The sequence below is a fragment of the Phoenix dactylifera genome, chromosome 4, assembly GCF_009389715.1.
Source record: "Phoenix dactylifera cultivar Barhee BC4 chromosome 4, palm_55x_up_171113_PBpolish2nd_filt_p, whole genome shotgun sequence".
Classification (NCBI taxonomy): domain Eukaryota; kingdom Viridiplantae; phylum Streptophyta; class Magnoliopsida; order Arecales; family Arecaceae; genus Phoenix; species Phoenix dactylifera.
This window is the reverse complement of record NC_052395.1, coordinates 15,107,491-15,127,955: the sequence shown is the minus strand read 5'-3', so window position 1 is coordinate 15,127,955 and position 20,465 is coordinate 15,107,491. Positions and strand designations below refer to the sequence as shown.

General features: G+C 38.9%; 1 protein-coding gene across 2 annotated transcripts; it reads left to right on the top strand.

Annotated features, from left to right (window-relative positions):
- Positions 1-6,764: 6,764 nt before the first annotated feature.
- On the top strand, positions 6,765-12,682 carry LOC103715942 (kinesin-like protein KIN-8A). Of its 2 annotated transcripts, none has more exons than XM_008803742.3 (7): positions 6,765-7,936; positions 8,607-8,880; positions 10,016-10,066; positions 10,158-10,250; positions 10,349-10,711; positions 11,420-12,100; positions 12,413-12,682. In XM_008803742.3, the coding sequence occupies exons 1-7, from the start codon at positions 7,077-7,079 to the stop codon at positions 12,452-12,454; spliced, it is 2,364 nt and encodes a 787-aa protein (XP_008801964.2). In that variant the 5' UTR covers positions 6,765-7,076; the 3' UTR covers positions 12,455-12,682. The 2 variants fall into 2 exon arrangements, with proteins under 2 accessions (XP_008801964.2, XP_017700400.1); XM_017844911.3 differs by having other exon boundaries at positions 12,346-12,682.
- The last annotated feature ends 7,783 nt before the right edge of the window (positions 12,683-20,465 follow it).

Genomic DNA, 20,465 nt, shown 5'->3' with positions numbered 1-20,465 from the left:
TGAAATAGTAAAAATAAAATTAGATTTTTTGCATGTAAATCCTCATAAATATGTAAAATTGAATGAATACCCTCACAAAGTATTATTTGCATATTTACCTTTATCAAATATTTCTTTTTACACATCTACCTATTAAGGATATTTCAGTTATTTTTAATTTTAAACCGCTAATTTCTTAACCGTATTAGATGGGATGGGCATATATGCAAGAAAAAAGAAAAATAGAGGATATATACGCGAAGCAAGTATTTTATAAAGGTATACATGCAAATATCAATTTTGAAAGGGTATTTATGTAAATTTCAATATTTAGAAGGATATGTATGCAAAAAAAAAATTTAATTTTTAGGATACTTTTCATCCCTCTCAAAAGTGTAATCCAAAGACCCTGCGGATAAATTTGGTTTCTATAACCTGCTGCTTAAGGAGTTATTTTACATCCAAAAATTAGATCCCTCGCTAAATAGGTCGGAGTTGAGTTACGGAATGTCCCCTCTTAAATTGGAATCAGTTTTGTTGCATCAAGAGGCAGCCCCCCTCCCATGAATTGCACTCTTCAATTGCCCTGGAGACACAACGATTCCGATGATCCTCCCCTACTCTGAAGTAATCCCCAGGGCTTGTAAATCTGTTTCACTCCTATTTGCAGCATGAAGCATTAAAATTTATCTTTAACATCTAATTATGTTCACTTGACAAACCCCTCTCTTTTGCGGCCACAATAAGTTGGAGGCCGGTCAGAGTGAGCTTCTGAAAACACTACCCTGCATCCTTGATTAGGAATTGCAAGTACTAAAATTAATGCGGATTCGATCATAAGAAGCAAATCCGAGCTTTCCCTCTCCTCGTGAATGACCTCCATGTGCTCTTCATTTGTGAAGCCGTCCGGTTACAAGATGCGCCGGTTGGATCCAGATGTCAGATTGGGTAATATGTCAGGCCGGAACAATTTTGCTTTGCACACTGGCCCGATTTATTTTATCTATCATTTTAACTCATAACTTAACAAAATATTTATCAAATAATTAATATTAAATCAAATCCTAATATTATGTCAGAAAGGTTTTCAAAAATAATCAAAATAATTCAAGATGATATAACAACCATCCAAAAGTATAAAAAAATATATGTGTTCTTCTTTCTTTTTAAGGACAATTTTAACTTTTAATATGAGACGGACAATTTCACTAATGTTATTAATTTAACTAGATGTAAATATAGGTTTGACAATAGCGTATGTGCATGCCCTTAGTACATCTCTAAAAGCTGCCAACCTTTATGGTTGATTTACTTTCTTTTCTCCATGTGTAGCAAATTATGGGCTGTGAGGAAGCTTTGCTTGCACTATGGGCTCGTTTGGTTCGCGGGAAAAGAAGGGGGGAAAGTGTGGTCAACGGGAAAGTAATGAGATGCCTCTTGTTTGGTTGGAGTTTTCAAAGGAGAGAGAAGGGAAAGTTGTATTCCCATGGGAATGTGATTCCCACATTTTATGGGAAAGTCTTTCCCATGAGAAACATGGGAAAGTTACTTTCCCATGAGGCGGGAATCACTCCATTTTTACTTTTTTCCAAAAAGTCCCTTCAGCATTAAAGAAGCATTAAAGAGGCATTAAAAATCTAATTTTTATTAAGGGCATAATAGGAATTATATATAATTTTCCTAGGAAAGTGGATGGCCAACCAAACATAAGCATCTTGGAAATTTGTCACTTTCCCATGGTCAACCAAACATGCCAAAAGTACTTTCCTAGGCATCCTCTTCCTAGAAATTTGTTTCCCAGGAATCATATTCCTAGGAAGGAAAATGCTTCCCGCGAACCAAACGAGCCCTATGTGAATCAGCATGGCCGTCCAAATAGCCAATCATAGCAGTTGAGATTTCTACGATGGTGCACTGAGATGCATGCTTAATAAATAGGATCCATAAAACTCAATAACCATGATTGGATGCCGTGTAGGCAATAATTTTTCAAGCTCTACTGGGCAGGCACACTAAAATCTTTTGCGGTGCAAGTCATAGGATGACCTTATGGCACATAGCGGGGGAACATACTTTGTGAACGAGCTAGGGCTTGGTAAAATCTTCCTTGTCCAACTAAAGCAGATCTTCGATCCACCAACAACCAACCTTGCCCGTAGCCAAGTTTAAACTATGGAGCCAGAACACGTACAGTACTTGTCCAACAGTGACAGGCTGCCCCTGATCAATAGCCTTCATTAGTCGACAATCTCAATCTCTATAGCAGTTGGCATGGATCTCTTCCTTCTACCAACACCCAACCCCATCTCTTCAATCTCATGCATTAACATGTATAAGAACTCACTGCACCACCCCAACAAATTGTGGTAATCATAGCTTCATCACACATTCCAAGATGGGTCTAATTCCATCATCTGGTATCCCATATTGCGTCCTCCTCCTCCTGCTGCTCCTACTACCACTCTTCCATGGTATGTCCAATGGCTGTGGACTCCAGAATTGGACCACAAGCTTTGTTTCGAAGGAACGAGGCCATTCTGATCTCCATCGTCACAAAAGTCTCATGGATTTTGGCTCCCGACGATGGCCGTCCAGCTTCTTCGACAGAAGGGCTCCTGTACCACCTTCGGCCCCATCGGAAAGGCACAACTCCATTCGCCCTGACAGAGATGTCTCTCCATGAGACTCATGCCTTCAACATTCGGTCTTATCTTCGAGCCCTTTCTTTTCTTTTCCCCTCTTGTCCTTTGATGTCATCTAGGATCGTATTGTGACATTATTGAAATGACTCTTTATTTTTCATTTGTGTTGGCCTTTGTTTGGAGTTGCCTTTGTTTTTTTATATATGGTTTGGAGTTAGCATTTGCTTCCCATTATTAAATCTCGACCGGCCTTGTTGTGCCTTTGGAGATACCATTTGCTTTCCAGTTATTAAAATTTTTACTTGAGAGTCAGCGGAAGGTATTATTTGAGTGCATAGTCCACACGAATCCTTATATACTCTTCTTGTTTATGTATTAGTGTGCCCGCTAGGTTAAAAATTCAAATCTAATCACAAGCACCATGATTGACTCGTGGTCAGCCCCAATAGATTTGTATCCTCTAGTCCACTTAATAATTCAAAATCTCATCCAAATTATCTAATTGAAAGGTATTATTTGGATTTTTTAAACATGTATAAGTATCTAAAAATTTTTCGATAAATAAGCGATGCAGGACTAAATACATATCCGTACGGATCCTCAGAGAGAGACCATGAGATTTCTACTTATTACTGCTGGATACTGATGCATGCAATGCACTCCAAAGAAAACTTGAGCAGCAGCGACTACATTGAGGAGAGGGGAGTCAATTAGATATGATTAAAGATGAGAAAGATTGAAGTTGGATGGTTAAGAAAGAAGTTGAGAGCTGGAGCCCGCAATTCTGATTTTTTGGGAGAGAAGAACAGTAATTGGCTGGGCTTTGCGAAGGACTTGGCATTCGCATTTCATGGAAGAGCTTCTTCCCTCCTTTTAATACCTGCTCCATTAGGAGGGAAAGGTCGCAGGAACTAGTTGCGCAAGGTTGATCTCCAACCCCCAACACTTTGGTTGTAGACTTTGTTCCATTACACTGCTGCTCGGTGGGTAAGCGTGTCCTTATCTGTTATATATCCTTTTGTATTATATATATTAGAATTTAACACGCGTGGTGCGTATGCGAAAAAAACTATTCTTTTTTAGCCTCCTTAGGAGCAAGAGATGCATATGGCAGTAGATCTACAATAAATTATGTGCCATTTGCACTCGATGCATGATGTAAGAATAGTCGTTGATAACTACGTATACTCACCCTATAAGTGGAATCTCAGAAGTATGCCACGCGCAATGGTCCACCAAGTGAAAACATCTTGCATGGTTTTCATTTCGCAGTGAATCCAAACTGTTCCAGTATAGTTTTGGCAGGGCATTATACCAAACAACGTCAAGCACGGCTGATGATGAATACCATTAATTATTACATTTTTGTCAAGCAAGTAATTCTCTCCCTTTTCAGTTCTATGAAACATGTTAAAGTGCAGTGTGTATTTTATTGTAAATATGCTGCCGCTGGTGTCATCATCAGAGACATTTGCATGCAAGGCTAACCAGCATGAGGGGAGTTTGTTCACCTAATTCAGGTTAGGTTTTTAAGTATTACAATCTTGTAAAGCATTAGGTCAAGCTACTATTGTTGAACAAGAACTGAAGGGTTAAAAAGAAAAATCAACTCGATTATTAACCGCCACCAACTGTTGCAAAATAAAAATATAAACCACACGATACGATCTAGAAAATCAAAAATATTACAATCCAGGGCCTCACCCAAAAAGATCATTTGGAATATGTTATTTAAATTTCTTGGTCCAGTACAAGTATCCCAGATCTATCCAGTATATAGCGGAAATGAGAGTAAACATATGTCCGTGTAGATACTTACATACTCTCTCCGTTTAAGTTTTGATGTTGTTACCAGGCCAGGGATCCAAATCTATTTAAATCCAATCACAAGCACTATGATAAGCCCCTCATCAGTCTATATAAACCTGTGCTGCAATGTTTCCAAGTCCATATAGGCCATGAGTCAGATCCGCTCTGATATCATGTATCACAACTCAGGACCTCACCCAAAAAAGCTAGCCGGAAGGTGTTATTTGGTTTTTTTGGTCCTATACAAGTATCCAAAATCTACTCAGTGCATAGCTGATGGGAGACACAATACATGCTTGCATAAATCCTCATAAAATATATATGTAAATAATAAAAAATATATTTTAAAGTTCTCCCGTTTATGCATCAATTGATTCCAATCAATAGTTATAGTAGCACTGATGGGGGGCTGGCCACAACAAAAGGGCCACCCAATTTCGGCCTAATAAGCACCGTCGTCGACCAGGCGTGTCCTCGGTCCGGCTCGAAATTGGCCCGACCTCGGACTCCGCCAAAAGCTCCCTCGACCTCCTGTATTCGTCGATTCGCCCGTCCCTTGAGCCCGGGGCACTCCGCTAGGCGCGCCTCAGAATCCGAGGTGCTGGGCTTGCCACACCACCCATCAGGCCGACCTCATCGAATGCATGATGCGACCTCTCGACTTACTCGGCCTCCCCAACGGCTGCAACCATGTGCGAGCCCACGCCCTCCTACGTGGCTGCATATTGCAATGCCACTACACCACGCTTCACTAGTTGGTCCACGACAGTCAAATGACGGCTCCGTGATTACTCCGGCCAAGCCCTACTACGACTGTCAACACCCTACCGTCCTCAGGAACAGGGGGCACCACACACCACTGCCCAGCTCTAGCAGTGCGCATTCGGCTAAGAGCCATTCCCCCTCATGATGAAGGCGGGCAATGCCTCCGCCACCTGGGCCTCTCTACCGGAACTATAAATAGTCCCACCAGGTTACCCCAAAGGGGGGACTCTCTCTAGAGAAAAACCAAACGTACACCTCCCTAACTTGATCGTTGGAGGGCCCTCACCAGAAACACCGGTGAGGCTTTGTGCAGGTGTTTCGGCATGCAGGTGGCGTACCTTACCTCATTTTCCCTGATGCCCAAGCGGCTTCCTCGACTCCTCCGGCATGGTCACCCTCGGGCCAAATTTGAACCACAACATATTTGGTGCTAGAGGAAGAGTCTGAGTTGTGATCATGGAGCCGAGTCATGGAGCTCCGAACGCGTCGAGTAGCCAGGTTTCAGCACCCGGCTACCTCTTTCAAAGTCCACCCCCTGCGGCGCCTGCACTAGTGGACCAAATCCCTCAGGTCCGCCTAGAGCAGTTCTATCTACTCGTCCAAAAAAGCTAGCCAAAAGATGTTATTTAGGTTTCTTGGTCCAATACAAGTATCCAAGATCTATTCAGTATATAACTGATGTGGAACTAAACACGTCTGCATGGATTCTTACATACTCCCTCCGTATAAGTCTTGATATCGTCGCCAGACCAAAGGTCTAAATCTATTTAAATCTAATCACAAGCACTATGATTAACCCCTGGTCAGTCTACATGAACCTATGCTGCAGTGTTTTTCAAGTCCATATAGGTCATGGACCGAATCTATTCTGATACTATTTATCACAACTTAGGACTTCACCCAAAAAAATCTAGCCGGAAGGTATTATTTAGGTTCCTTGGTCCTATATAAATATTCAAAATTTACTCAGTGCATAGCTAATAGAAGATAAAATGCATGCCTGCATAGATCCTCATAATATATATATAAATAAATAAAAAATATTTTTTAAAGTTCTCCGGTTTATGCATCAGTTGATTCAAATCAATAGTTATAGTGGCATGATATCTGTTTGAGAAAATATAATAGCATGATACTATGCGTTGATTTCCAATAGATTAAGAAATCTCCAAAACACAGGATATTTTGTTTATGGATGTCCTGAGAATTAATATATATTGTCACATGAAAATTAAATGGGGATTTCTGAAGCTTATGGGCAAATGTCAGTCAAGGCCCACTAATATAAGGCCTACTACAATCGCAATTCCTCACACAGGTAAGTGGCCTACTACTACGAACATGTCTACCCAGCCCACTGCCATCAGAACCAAGTATCTTTTACATAAGCTTAAAGCCAAGAAGACCGGATCGATATGCCCCATTGCCCCCTTTATTTATGACGGTTCACTGTAGCAAAATATATTATTTTAAAAAGAAGATTTTGAAAAGCACCGACCGTTAGAAGCTGACACCCAGTTTCGACCGTTGCACCGTCTCCCAAATTTCAAAGTTCTCTCCCACCTCCCCTTCCAGCCGTCCGTTCCCACCGCAATCAACGCCCTAGATCGACCCCTAAAGATCTTCCCCGAGTCCATCCTCTCCTCGAAACTCTCCTACAAGCTACTGCACTTTGTTCTCTGCTACTGGTGCGAAAGGGCAAAAATCTCCCATCTATTTCCTTCCAAGAAATTCATTTCCCTGGATCTCCACACAAAAATCTGAATCTTCCCGCAAAAAAGATTGGATCTTGGTTTTGGGGCATTCGAGAATTCTTCAATCCCATGCCTGAATAGCCCAATTCTTCCACTTCCCCTCCCCCTCGTTTTCTGTGGGTAGAGCATGCCGGTCTCCACCCGGTCGCAGATCTCCGTCAGCCGCGATGAAACAATCTCGGCAGACCACCGGTCGCGGCAGCCGCCGCCGCCGCCGTCCAATCAAGAACCGCCGCTGCATCCGGCTCATGGTTCAGCCCTCCTCCGGAACCCGCACCATGGACTCAAGGAGAAGATGCGGGCCCTCACCCTCTTCTACGAGCAGCACAAGCAGCAGTTAGCCTCCTCCAAGGACCACTCCTCCCGATCGGAGTCCCGGGTTTTGGCGACCCACCGCCGGAGCGTGGAGCTCGTCGACTCCAACCGCAAGAAGGGAGAAGAAGAACAAGAAGGTGAAGAGAAGCGGAAGAAGGAAGCTGATGGAGGAGTAGAGTTGGTGATGAAGGAGAATATCGTGATGCCAGGCCAACCGAAGGCGACGACGAATCCCATCGTCTTCCCAAGAACTGACGCCAAGGAGAACCAAGAAGTCGATGGTGGTGACCGCGTCACTGCGTACTCCTGCCCCAAGAAGCCTGCCGCGACGACGACGGCAGCGGCCAGGAAGCTCTCAATGGGGGGCTTTGGTGCGCAGTCCGAAGGGAGATTTACGAGGAGGAAGGCTGGTGGGGAGCTGGGGGCGATTTCAGAGAATAGCCAGTCAGGGAGCCGGATACTTGTGTTTGTAAGGCTCCGGCCTATGGCCAAGAAGGAGAAGGAGGCCGGATCTCGGTGCTGCGTCAAGATCGTGAACAGAAAGGAAGTATACTTGACAGAGTTTTCATCGGAAACCGACTATCTCCGGCTGAAGAGGCTCCGAGGGCGCCATTTTTGCTTTGATGCCTCGTTTCCTGATTCCACAACACAGCAAGAAGTTTATGGTACCACGTAAGAATTTTCGTCGCACTGGCTTTGTTGGTAGTAGATAAGATGTTGTGATATCTCCACTAAAATCATGTCTGTTATTCTCTTCGCTTTTCTTGATGGTAATGGATTCCCCAAGATTTTTTTCAACCAAAACTCATGGATTAGGATTTGTCTTTGGGCATGATTATTTTTGGAAAAAAGGTTGTTTCTTGTTATACAAACAATAAAATTTCCTAATTAATCATAAATATCTCTTAAAATATTAGGAATTCTTTTTTCTTCTCAAATTTGACCACTAAAAGGTTGTAAAATGTGTCCTTTTGGATCTAAAGTATATGGTTGACCTTTATATAGTGGATGGTCCCAACATTTGTTAACCATCAATTATGGATGGTCCCATCATGTGAACAGCTCTTAATTTTTTTCTATTAATACCTACTTCTGTGCATCTATGCTGCTGCATTCAATTGCCCTCATGCAAATGACTAGTCTTTCTAACTTTCGCATCAAACAAATCTGTGAAAATATCATGACATTTGGTTGCATACGTTCGATTTGGTCAAAGTCTCAATCTTATTTATATTTCAATTCAAAGAAAAATATGAATTATTATACCACATACACTATTAATCTCCTCTACTAAATGCCAAGGTTTTCATGGATTGCTTTGTGAGTGCTTGTATATTTGCAGAACAGCAGATCTTGTAGAGGGCGTGCTACAAGGGAGGAATGGGTCAGTTTTCTGCTACGGGGCAACAGGAGCTGGCAAAACATACACAATGTTGGGAACGGTAGAGAACCCGGGGGTGATGGTGCTGGCCATCAAGGACCTCTTCTCTAAAATAAGGCAAAGGAGCTATGATGGAAACCATTCAGTCCAGCTTTCTTATCTTGAGGTCTACAATGAGACTGTTAGAGATTTGTTGTCCCCTGGTAGACCTCTGATCCTCAGAGAAGATAAACAGGTAGGCTTCAGCTGCCTACTTCGTAGTAACCTCGACATAGTGCAGCTGTCAATTTTGCACTTAATCAACATTTTTTTCTGATTGGTTCTTTCAATTCATGAAATGAAAGTACTTTTCTTGGAATAAACATGGTAAAGCGAAGTCTAATCTCAGAATTCATTCACTGCCTCATGGAACCTATCTTTTATGGTTTTAGTGATTCCTGTGGTTAAGTTCTACAAATTCTACATTCTGCTCTACATTTTGTTGGTTGCTTCAAGTCTCAATTTGTCGAAACATCTTGCTCCTTTCCCAGCACATCATGTGACTAGTTACCTGACTGAGGTGACACTAGGCTGATCATTTTGAACATTTATGTATGGAACTGGCATCTGATGGTAGCTTGGTCCATTTCTCTTTTCTTCCTTACCACCTAATATATGTACCAGAAAATGCTTATGCATTTTCTTTGGAACCTTCATTTGTAATCCTGTGCTTGACTGAGAAGCTTCATCAAACAGCATTTATGAGTTTTAAGGGAAAAAAAAGAAGAAGAAACAGTTTTGTGCTCATTGCAATGCAGCAATCAGTGTTAATTTGTTCTGATCCTGAATGAAGATTTTGACATTTTTTCCTGAAGGATAATTGTTGTCTGTTATCACGCTGTTTGCTTTAAATGTAGAGAGATTGTTTTCTTTATTTTATTATTGCAAGTGAAAACATTTTTGTTGAAATTTTGCTTCCAAAATAGGAGGTCCATAATTCAAAATTTTAACTTGCTGTTATATAGAATAGATTAATCCTTTTTTCTTTTCTTTTCAAATTCATCTTTCTTGTTCTTTCTATTTTTTTTTTTTTTCAAAGTCTAGATGGAATTCCTGTTCTTTGCTATATGCTGCAAAATTCGAACTGCTCTTATTTGACTAAATATAAGATGGAAGCTGCTGAAATTTCTTGTTCAACATGGCCTCTTGTACATTGCTGTGATGTCAGATAAAATGGAAAGTATGATTCTAGGTTGGCTGTTTCATGAGAATAAGTTCACATATTTTGCCACACTTTCATCTAATAAGCTTAGGTGATGCATTATGTTATCGATCTTTTATTTTAGTTCATGTGCTAAAAGAGAAGACAATCTGGTCTGCAAATATTTCAGGGAATTGTAGCTGCAGGCCTTACTCAGTACAGAGCTTACTCAACAGATGAAGTAATCTTCCTCTTCAGTATTCTAATTTCTCAGAAGCTGACTTGCATATAACAAAGCTCACCGAAGATGGTGCTGTTTATCTCTCTTATAGGTTATGGCATTGCTTCAGCAAGGCAATCAAAACCGAACCACCGAACCAACTCGAGTCAACGAGACCTCTTCCAGGTCTCATGCAATACTGCAGGTAATTTTCTTTGTAATTCTCTATTTTTCCATTTGTTCGAATTCCTCAAATATCAAACTCAATATTGATTATGTCAATTGATCTTTTACCCATTGTAGGTCGTTGCCGAATTTAGAGTCAAAGAATCAGGTAATGTTGCATCCCGAGTGGGGAAGCTCTCGCTCATTGACTTAGCTGGATCAGAGAGAGCACTAGCGACTGACCAACGTTCTCAGAGAACAATTGAGGGAGCCAACATTAACCGCTCCCTCCTTGCTTTAAGCAGTTGCATCAATGCTCTTGTGGAGGGAAAGAAGCACATCCCCTATCGCAATTCCAAGCTCACCCAGCTACTCAAGGACTCACTAGGAGGGTCATGCAACACTGTTATGATTGCAAACATAAGCCCAAGCAATCTCTCATTTGGTGAGACGCAAAACACTCTTCACTGGGCAGACCGTGCCAAGGAGATAAAGACGAAGGTTTGCTACTATTGAAATCTCTTGACTAAAGCCTTGAAAAGCCTGTCACGTAGTGTCATTTTGAAATAACTTACACAATCCCACTTCATGAAAGTACGAATTGTTTAATAATTGAAAACATGGAATCAACTAAACTGTAGACTTTCCTGGTATTGTTCGAGTAAGAAATTATACAAACACTTCAAATTGCAACAGATACAAGGAACATTGAATTGCCTTATACTATATCTTTCCACAAAAGTGACCAAAGAAATTATAACATTATCTCTTTTTTTCTTCCAACGTGTTAATAAGTTAACATACATAGATGCTAATATGACAAGCAGTATATGTAATTTAGTAGCTATATTCAAACCCATTTTACCTTAACTATAATTTCTTGCTACTCTACCAATTAATTGATCCTGGTGTTATTTAGAATATCCATGTTACAATAACTTGTGACATGTTTTAGCTGAATTTTAGATGAAAGGCAATTTTGGATTGCAAAATATAGAAAACAACAGCAAGCTACATCTTTTTTGCTCAAATTATGTTTTCTCAAATGTTTGCATCTCACTGAAAGCCATAACTATTTACTATTTTCATTACAAAGGTGGCCAGATTTGAACAATTTCTTACGTCGTCCTTATTTCTATTTCACGATGTCTTAAAGCCTTAAAGGACATGCAGAATTTGCTGAGTCTTTACAAATTCAAAACTTTTCAGGCTTGCAATGCAAATGAGGAAGTGATACTGGTGCCAGAATCTGAAACAGAACAGGCAAAACTGCTACTGGAGTTACACAAGGAGAATAGCGAGCTAAGGCAGCAGTTGGTGCGCCACCAACAAAAGCTACTTACTATCCAAGCTCAATCACTGGCAGCAAACTCCTCGCCAGCACCCCCAGCTGTTTCCTCCCCTCTTCTCTCTCCGCCATGTTCGACCCAACGAAAAGTGAAGCGCTCCATCTTATCTGGGAACTGCTTCAGCACGCCTGAGTCGAAGAAGAAATCGACCACTGATGATGCAGTAGTCCAGGAGCTAAAGAAAACAGTGAAAACTTTGGAGGCTGAGATTGAGAGGCTCAAAAAGGAGCATATGCTGCAGATCAAGCAGAAGGATGATTTCATCCATGAACTGATAAATAAAAATGGTTTATTGCCTTTGGAAGAAGGGGCAAAGAGGGTCGTCACGAGAGCTAGCTTGCGTAAGGGAGCGAGGGCGGCAACCGAAGGAGCGTTGAAGAGCCCAAGTCACCGGTTTGTATCCCCTGTGCCGACTGCTAAGAAGCGCAGCTTCTGGGATATAACAACTGGTAACAGCCCATCAGTTCTTGCGGCTAAAGGCAGAAAGACTAGAAGCCATGTTGCTACTGAAACCCCTCCAGCTCCTTCCATGCTGCTTCAGGTATAGATTCCAGTGCTCTGTAGACGTATCTCTTAGTATAAGGAGAAAAGTATGGGCTCGCTGGTTGTGTAATACATTAGATGGCCCATGTGTAAGTACAGTAGCGGCTGTCAATAATGGCTGTTGGTATACATGGAGAATCTTTTGTATTTTACACCAACTGTTTTGTTCTCCTTGAAGTTGGAGTCTGCCCATTCTCCTTATCTTATTTACTTCAGTATGTGAGCATTCTCCTACTGATGCAGCTTGCATATCAATGTTTCTGGTTTGTGTTCTTGTTGGGGCCTCATATTGCAAATCACTTCATTTCAGCCGGGCTTCACTCGTCCGAGACCTGATCCTTCCAAACGTTGACACAATATGGAGGAGAAAGATGCAGGAGGAGAAAGAGAGAGGTCTATTCTTTTCTTGTTTGTCTCGCATGCCCCATGTAGTTTGTCAGGGTGATTATTTCTTGCTTTTTTCCCACACCATATCCGAACCTTGTTCCTTGTTGTTCTCGGCTTTTCAGTGTATTTAACCTAGATTCTTCAACATGTAATGAATTCATTTCATCAGGAAAGGCTCACAATTCTTTTGGCATGACTGCACTTTGTTTGTTTATTTAATTTTTTATTTTATTTGAAGAGATGCACAGATCAAAATGAATGTGGAAGCAAAAGGGACACAATCTCAATCTCTGTTATCGGCTGCTGACCAGAAAGAATCACATTTATTTATTCGAGTTCTCCACTTTTATGATTGGTATTTTATATATATATATATATATTCTCGGCTGCCATGAATGCTTTGATGACCATTTCATGCTTTCTCTAGCCTGCTATTATGTGTCACCTCTTTTCTGGGGAAGGTAAGATGTTTACTGACCGATAAACCATGATACTACAGTTATACACTGTTTATATCAGAGCCTCACGTAATGAGCTTTTATCTCGTGAAAAGAAACAAAACTTCTGATTTGCATTCATTTCCATATTTTGATATTTGTGTGTAAGATATTTTATGTCCCGCATGACCAGAAACATTGATGACTTTTGGTTTATTTGACTCTTAAGTTAATTGGCTCTTTCAATTCCCCATAAAGTGTGTTAATGGTCAAATTTATGAGGAGTTAATTTCCTCTTGAAACTCCCACTATGATGGCAGTAGAGAGTCTTTTGGTATGTAAAAGGTTGGAAATGTGATTCTCTCTATACCCTATAAATGAATACTATCTCCATCATTTTGGTGTATCTGAATTGAGGGCTAAGTGAGAGAAATCATTTTCCTAAAAAGTATCTGCTCTAAAGATTTCAACAGCAACAAGAAGACTTGATCCAGGTATGTCTTCTAAATTACTTAGCCTTATGTTTATATTTGTGAAAATAAAGATAGTTAAAGGTCTTGGGGTTTATGTTTATTAGATCTCTTATGTATTTAGATCTATCCTATTGATTAACATTGTGGGCAAAAATGATTCGAAAGATGGGCGGAAAAATTGGCAAAAATGATTTGAAAGATGGGTGGAAAAATCATTAACTTAAAATTTTATAACATGCTGTATTTATGTCAGTTTTTTTCTTCTCCATTATGGGAGCTTTCTAGATAACTTAATGGCGATGTAAATATTCAAAGTTTCAAACAAGTCTCAAAGAATTGTAATGGAATTGAGGTATTGGTAGTTTTTAGTGCGTGAGCTCCTATAATCATTTCATATCAGAATAAGAAGATTCAGACATGGTTACGGAGAGTTTAGATTCTCTCTAGTTCTTGGAGTACTTCCATTCTGCCAAACACTACAAAACCGACGTATAAAGATCCTCTTAGCGTTGCTACATGAAATCTCTGCCAACATATATTCCTACCGAGCTTTTCTGCCTTTGAGTTCTCATTTTTTTCCACTTATGTTTCATAGATGTTTTCTTTCTAGCCAATTCTCATTCATTGTAACCAAAATGTGCCTAACCGAGCCAAACCATTCAGTTCAGGCAGTACCGAACCGATCCGGTGCGAAACCAAATCGATTCTCCATTTCAATTCGGTTCCCACAGGCCGGAACCGCAAAGGGATCGGCTGGTTTGATGCCAACTCAGTACGAACTGATCAGTTCGCACCGAGTCAACCCAGTTTTAAACTGGATTGTATGGATCCTGGTACCGGTTCGATAGTTCTTGGTTGTAATACTTGTGACACCCACTCTTTCTTCTTCAAGTTCTTATCTTTGTGGTTTATGGTAATAAAGTTTACATCTTTTTGGGGGAAAAAAGAGTTTGGTCAAACTACTGCATCCTTAGGAGGGGCAATTCAGAGCACAACTAAGAAGTTCGAATTCTCTTGCTACATACGTTTTCGAAGCTAGGAAGTTAGATTCTTTGGCAGTTCAAATGTGAATTGTGACAATAATCCCCTATCCAAAGTAATAATGTACACTGACCAATCCTTATAAGGGTAGGCATGTGATTTATCTTGTATTGCTTGCACGTGATGCACTGTTTGTCATTAACTTATGGCCCTCAAATGACTAAAAGACTTGAGGGACTGTGATAACAAAGGTCGTAAGAAAAGTTAATCCTCATTTGATCAAATAAATTCCATATGTTTACTGATTTTTCTCGCTAATCTTATTTTTATCTCTTGTTTCTTCAAATTCACCATCAACCACAATTTTCAGAATATTGTCAAGAAGTTAAAGAACTAGTACAGAATGATCTATATAGAAAGAAGTCATGCTCCTGTCACACATAACAAGCTTGTTCTAGAGGAAAAGCGTGTTCGAGTTCATTTGTGTTGGATTGGATTGATTTCCACATGGTTGGGGAATCTAAATATTCATTTCCTAACACCACATCATTTCTAGGTTACTAAGAACATTACAGTGGTGGAGGTGGCAAGGATCCGTTCCTGTTGAACTCACCTATCATTGCATACGGCAATAGGAATATTTTAACGCCTAGGAGTGATCCCAGGCGGCATTGTTAGTCCAACGGGCCAAATCCATTACCATACTAACTTGCATTCCACTTAACAAGTTGACATCATTCTCTGACTACTTGAATATTTGGGACCTTTGTATGAAGTGTTTAGTCCTATGTCAGTATGCACTAGGTAAATCTTAGTTCCTTATACAAGACCAAAGAACCTAAAAAGTACGTTCTGACTTGCCTTTTTTTTGTGAAATCCTAAATTGTTACAAATGGTATTAGAGCGGCGGATCTGGCCTATGGCTTATATGGACTAAAGGACACTACAACATGGATTTATAGAGATCGATCACCAGCTGATCGTAGCATTTGTGATTAGATTTAAATGGATTTAAACTCCTAACGCGATGAGGAGCCAGAATTTAAATGTAGCATTTGTACATATCTTAGGTATTTATATAAGATCAAAGAACCTAAATAACACTTTTTGATTGGTCTTTTTCATGAACTTTGGAGTTGGTACATTTGTACCCAAAAAGAAAATATCAAATTAATTTTTTTATTTGAGAGGGGGTACTGGCATGTCTTGAATCTTGATATGGTAGACAGCATGATAATGGGCTACCCAATTTTTTTATGAGGTTTGGTGAAGCAATAGTATTCATGTAGCTGTAATCCATCTACCAAAAGAGCTGAGCTCGGTACATGAAGGCTTCTTAGTATCTTCCACATAAAAAATTTTCAATACTCTCAACTGTATGAATTTAAAACCTTTTAGTGCTGCATCATTATAAAGTCCGATTAAGCCAATTAAAGACTATATGAATCCTTCCTGTCCCTCGAATCTTGGTATTTCAATACCTTGGTCGATTTGGAATTAAATATGGCTTAAATTCTGGTATAAAAGAGAGTTTCCTCATCGGTTATCGTGCTTTGCAACGGCAACTTTGGTCATGATGGAGAAATTTAGTAGGAACCGACGAGAGACAATCCACTGCTACGCTGTGATATAAAAGCATCCAATATAGTGTTATTTGTGGTGCCCATTATGATGTTAAATTCTCTCCTATAACCCTTAATTTCACCCCCTCTTTTTGGGCTCATTTAACCTTGAGTCGACCCCACAGACAAGTGCCAGCTATAAGTTTCATGTTTTCAAGAACTTGATGTTTAAATGGTTGATTTTTTCCCCTTATTTTCTTGAGTGAAAATGTGGCAGGTTACCATATTTATTAGAGACATGTAATAAGAGTTAGGTAGTCGGTCCAAAAGTTGGAAGAATTCATAGCCAAGTTACGTGGGTTGGGTTTTGGATTAAATTATTTGGAGGATTTAGACTTTTTTAAAGAATTTATATTGGAAATAGCACTTGATTATTGAATCAAACTGAAAACCCAACCTGAGTTTCACATTGGGACGAGTCACTTGGCTGAGCCTAGATCGGCAAACGTTATTTGATGTTAATATACCACTTGATTCAACTTAGTGATAGAGCAAGGCCAATTTTAGAAAAGAATAAAAAAATATTAATTGAGGCAATCCAAAGTTTTAAGTTTTGAGCGCTTATACAACAATTCGTTAGGATGCGTTTGATTGGAGTAATCTAGTATGGAAAAATAAATCTTATATCAAGTTACCATATTTGGTATAAAAAATAGATGAAAGAGATGGTAAAATAAATGCTAGATCCTAAATCTATTTTTCTGAAAGAGAAAATAAAATAAATATCGCCAGAGTGGTATTTATTTTTCTACACTAGATGACAAAGTGGTGGTTATATGAAAATATCATTTTACGAAAATGCTCTCACTTATATTAATTACACTAATATATTATATTAATATTATATTAATATATTGACTAATAATATTTATAAAAATAATATATTTAATATATTTATTAATAAAGATTAACTATTAGTAAATAATAACACATATTTATTAATTATCAATAAATCTAACATAGGATTTATTAACAAATAATATATTTATTTGTATATCCAAATAAACTAAAAATTATTTATAATATGAAATATATTTTTAATATATATATTAATTAATTTAAAATATTTATTAACTCATGTAAATATATTTAATAGTCGAAACAACTAATATTGACCGTGTTTATGTAAGTATGCCATAAATGGCCAATTAATAGACTGAAAAAAATATTTTACTAGAATTATTTATTTAAGGGTATTGTTGAAAATTTGACAATATTTTTATATAAGCTTATCTCCAACCAAACATAGTAATTTTTTTCGATGGTATTTTTTTAAGTATTTTTTCTACAATCAAACATGGTAAAATATATTTTCTCACGTAATTATTTTTTTAGATAAATAATTTTTAGAAATTATCAGATGACTCCTGATCTGATATCCCAACCAAATGAATATTTAGCATCCATAGATTCTTTCATGTAGGTGGTGTAACTCTTAATGTAGGAAAGTCTGGAACAATTGAGGGCCTGCAGATTCTCCCTCTGTATGTGTGTCTGCTGTATCTTTCTGTGTGCAAAATTTGGACTATCACTTATATGAAGAGATATGTCACTCTTAACTGAAGTGGACTTCATGTGCTTCCCTTTGACAATAGAGTAGCTCTAACACATATAATCATTTGAAATGTTCTATGTCTCTCTCTCTCTCTCTCTTAAAAAAAAAAGATTTCTAAATCAACTACTGATATAATATGAATTAGACTAACTGGTTAGGTTAACACTAATTTATTTTAAACTCAAAGACTGATGTTTAAGGCTTGCAGAGGTTTGAGTTTGCCAATTTTCTGTTTCCAAACCTAAATCGGATACACAAGATTGAAACTGCACTCAATTTGCAAATATGCATCCGTACTTGATTGTTTATCTAATAATTATAGTATTGGGCTTGGACGTGCAATGGATATGTGTGGATTTTAAAAGCTCTCCTGTAGCTCGATGGCTTAAGCTTGTTCCATACACACAAATTAGTTCGAGTATAGACTGAGCTAAGCTTAAAACCAATTTGGCCTAGAATATCTTACGTGTGTCCCTCTAGATAGAGAAAAATCCCACTCAATTTGAAGTAGAGCAACAAACTTAGAGAATTCTGTAATTTTATTTTCAAATTGAAAGGAACTTACGAGCTAGTGTTTCATATAAAGGTCTCGAGGGAGGTTTAGAGAGAGTCTGATGTAGAGAGCTTTTGCTATGATGGTATATATAATGAATGACCTCATGCTGCCATACAGTAACATCCTTAATAAGATGGATTTCTATTGAAGTATATAGTTTAACAATATATAATTTTAAATTTTTATACTACTGGAGCACTTCACATTGTTATACATAAACAACTGATGCTAAATTTTTAAGGATCCATGTGGACATGTATTTAGTCCCACATTGGCTATACAACATATATATTTTGTCAAGAAACTTAAATAATATCTTCCGACTAGTTTTTTAGGTGAAGTTTTCAATCATCACAAATAATATCAGAGCGGATCCAATCCGTAATCTATGTGGACCAGAGGGCACTACAGTAAGAGTTTATGAAAGCTAATTGTGATGCTTGTGATTAGATTTAAATGTATTTAGATCCTTAGTTTCGTGAGAACGTTAGAATTTAAATGAAGAAAGTATGTAAGAATATGTGTAGGTAGGTATTTAGTTTTATTTTCGACCTTAGACATCTGTATAGGATCAAAATTTTTAAATAGCACCTTTCGCTAGTTCTGAGAGGGTTTTTCATGCAACGAGGCAACGTAGATACAGTCGGATCTGATCTCTCCCTCACCCAAAAAGTACGAAAAAACAAAACAAAAAAAAATCGCTCGTCTGTTAACTCATTGGCTAACTAAAGAATTCGAGATTATAAGCCCTTTCCTGCCTCCTAGCTTCACTCTGGTCAGAATTAGGATCCAAGAACTTATGGATTCCTTTATAGGAACTCGTTCCCCCATTTTATCGTTATGCGACACAAAGGTACACAGTCATGATAGCTGCGATAATAACGATAATAATAAACTAATGATGGCCCAACATAGCAAAAGCAGCAAAAGCCTCCAAAGTGGTTCCATGTTCCAAACTTTAGCTTTGAGCCCTTTGAACGACAGTATGAATAAATCCCATGTCTGATAATTCCAAGGGCTCTCCCAACGAGGTCACAATCCATCTAGATTCTCATGTCCCAGCTGTAACCAACACTCTCTGAAATCTCCCTCCCTCACTCTCTCTCTCTCCCTCTCCCTGCTTTGCTTTCGCATGCCTCGGGATGGCAAATCTGACCAAGAGTCCAAATTCCCAAAGACCACATTTCAACACCTCCTTCCCTCTTCCTATTACCTTTCACCCCCCCACCCCAAAAAAAATGTTTGGCTTAGAGCACCCAACACTGCTCCACAAGTGACAGGATATTCCACTCGAAAGCTATAGATGGGGCTGCACTGTCCCGCTTAGAATTGATTGGTCACATCTATGGTGATGTGAGGATGATGGGCTTGGAGTCATCTTGTGAAAATTGAAATCACTTAACATGAACAAGGAATCCACACGCAACTGCTGATTGATCAAGTTTTGGATGGTTTGACATGATTTAATCCTGACAGATTGATTTAATTTAGTATTAATAAGTCTCTCTAAGGGAAGGTGGCTCTCCTTTTCTAAATCAGCAACAGTTGCCTTCATGATTTGCATCAGCGATGAGCTTCTATGGAAATTAGCAGAAGGTTAGTATGAAAATCCATACCACACATCCATACCCAAAGCCTTGTCCACAAAGTAAGCCAGAGGTCTTCACATATAATTCTCAAGGCTTAATTATGTTAAAGAAAACTTTATTCTGAGCCACAACATAAAACTAAATCTACTTTTATTACTTGGATAAAAATCTCTTGATATGTAAGCTAAAGTGCCCATTAGCTTATAGAAGTTTGCTCTGATGGAAAATTATTAAGAACCATACAGGTTGATCAGCTATTTGCTAAATGGATCCATATATCTATATTGTTAATCAAACAACCAAGATAGCAAGGTTGAAGAGAACCAAGACGGAATCTTTGGCCGGAAGACTTGTGTAGTGTTGCACCTTGCTCGTATTCCGGATCATTATGGAGTACTATAACACCTTAATCTTTCTTCTATAAAAAGGATTACAGCTAAGCAAGAGTGGAGCAATATCTCTATGCGATTGGCCGATAAACCAATAATGGCCAACGCTGAAAGCACAGCATGGGGCATGATGTCGCACGAGTTGCTCTCGAAATATTAGTTTAACTAAGGGCAGTGGTTATACATTATTGAGGTATACTTGGTCTACATTGAGTAGGCTGTCTATTCTTCTTGTGTCAAACATGTCCCCTCTATGGCCTAAACCATCATAAAATGAATCAAAGCAAATGCACCAAAACCCATCTTTTCTATGGTTTGTCCTGTTTGAATATAATAACACGGACATCACTTCCAAGTTCAATCCACAGACCAAC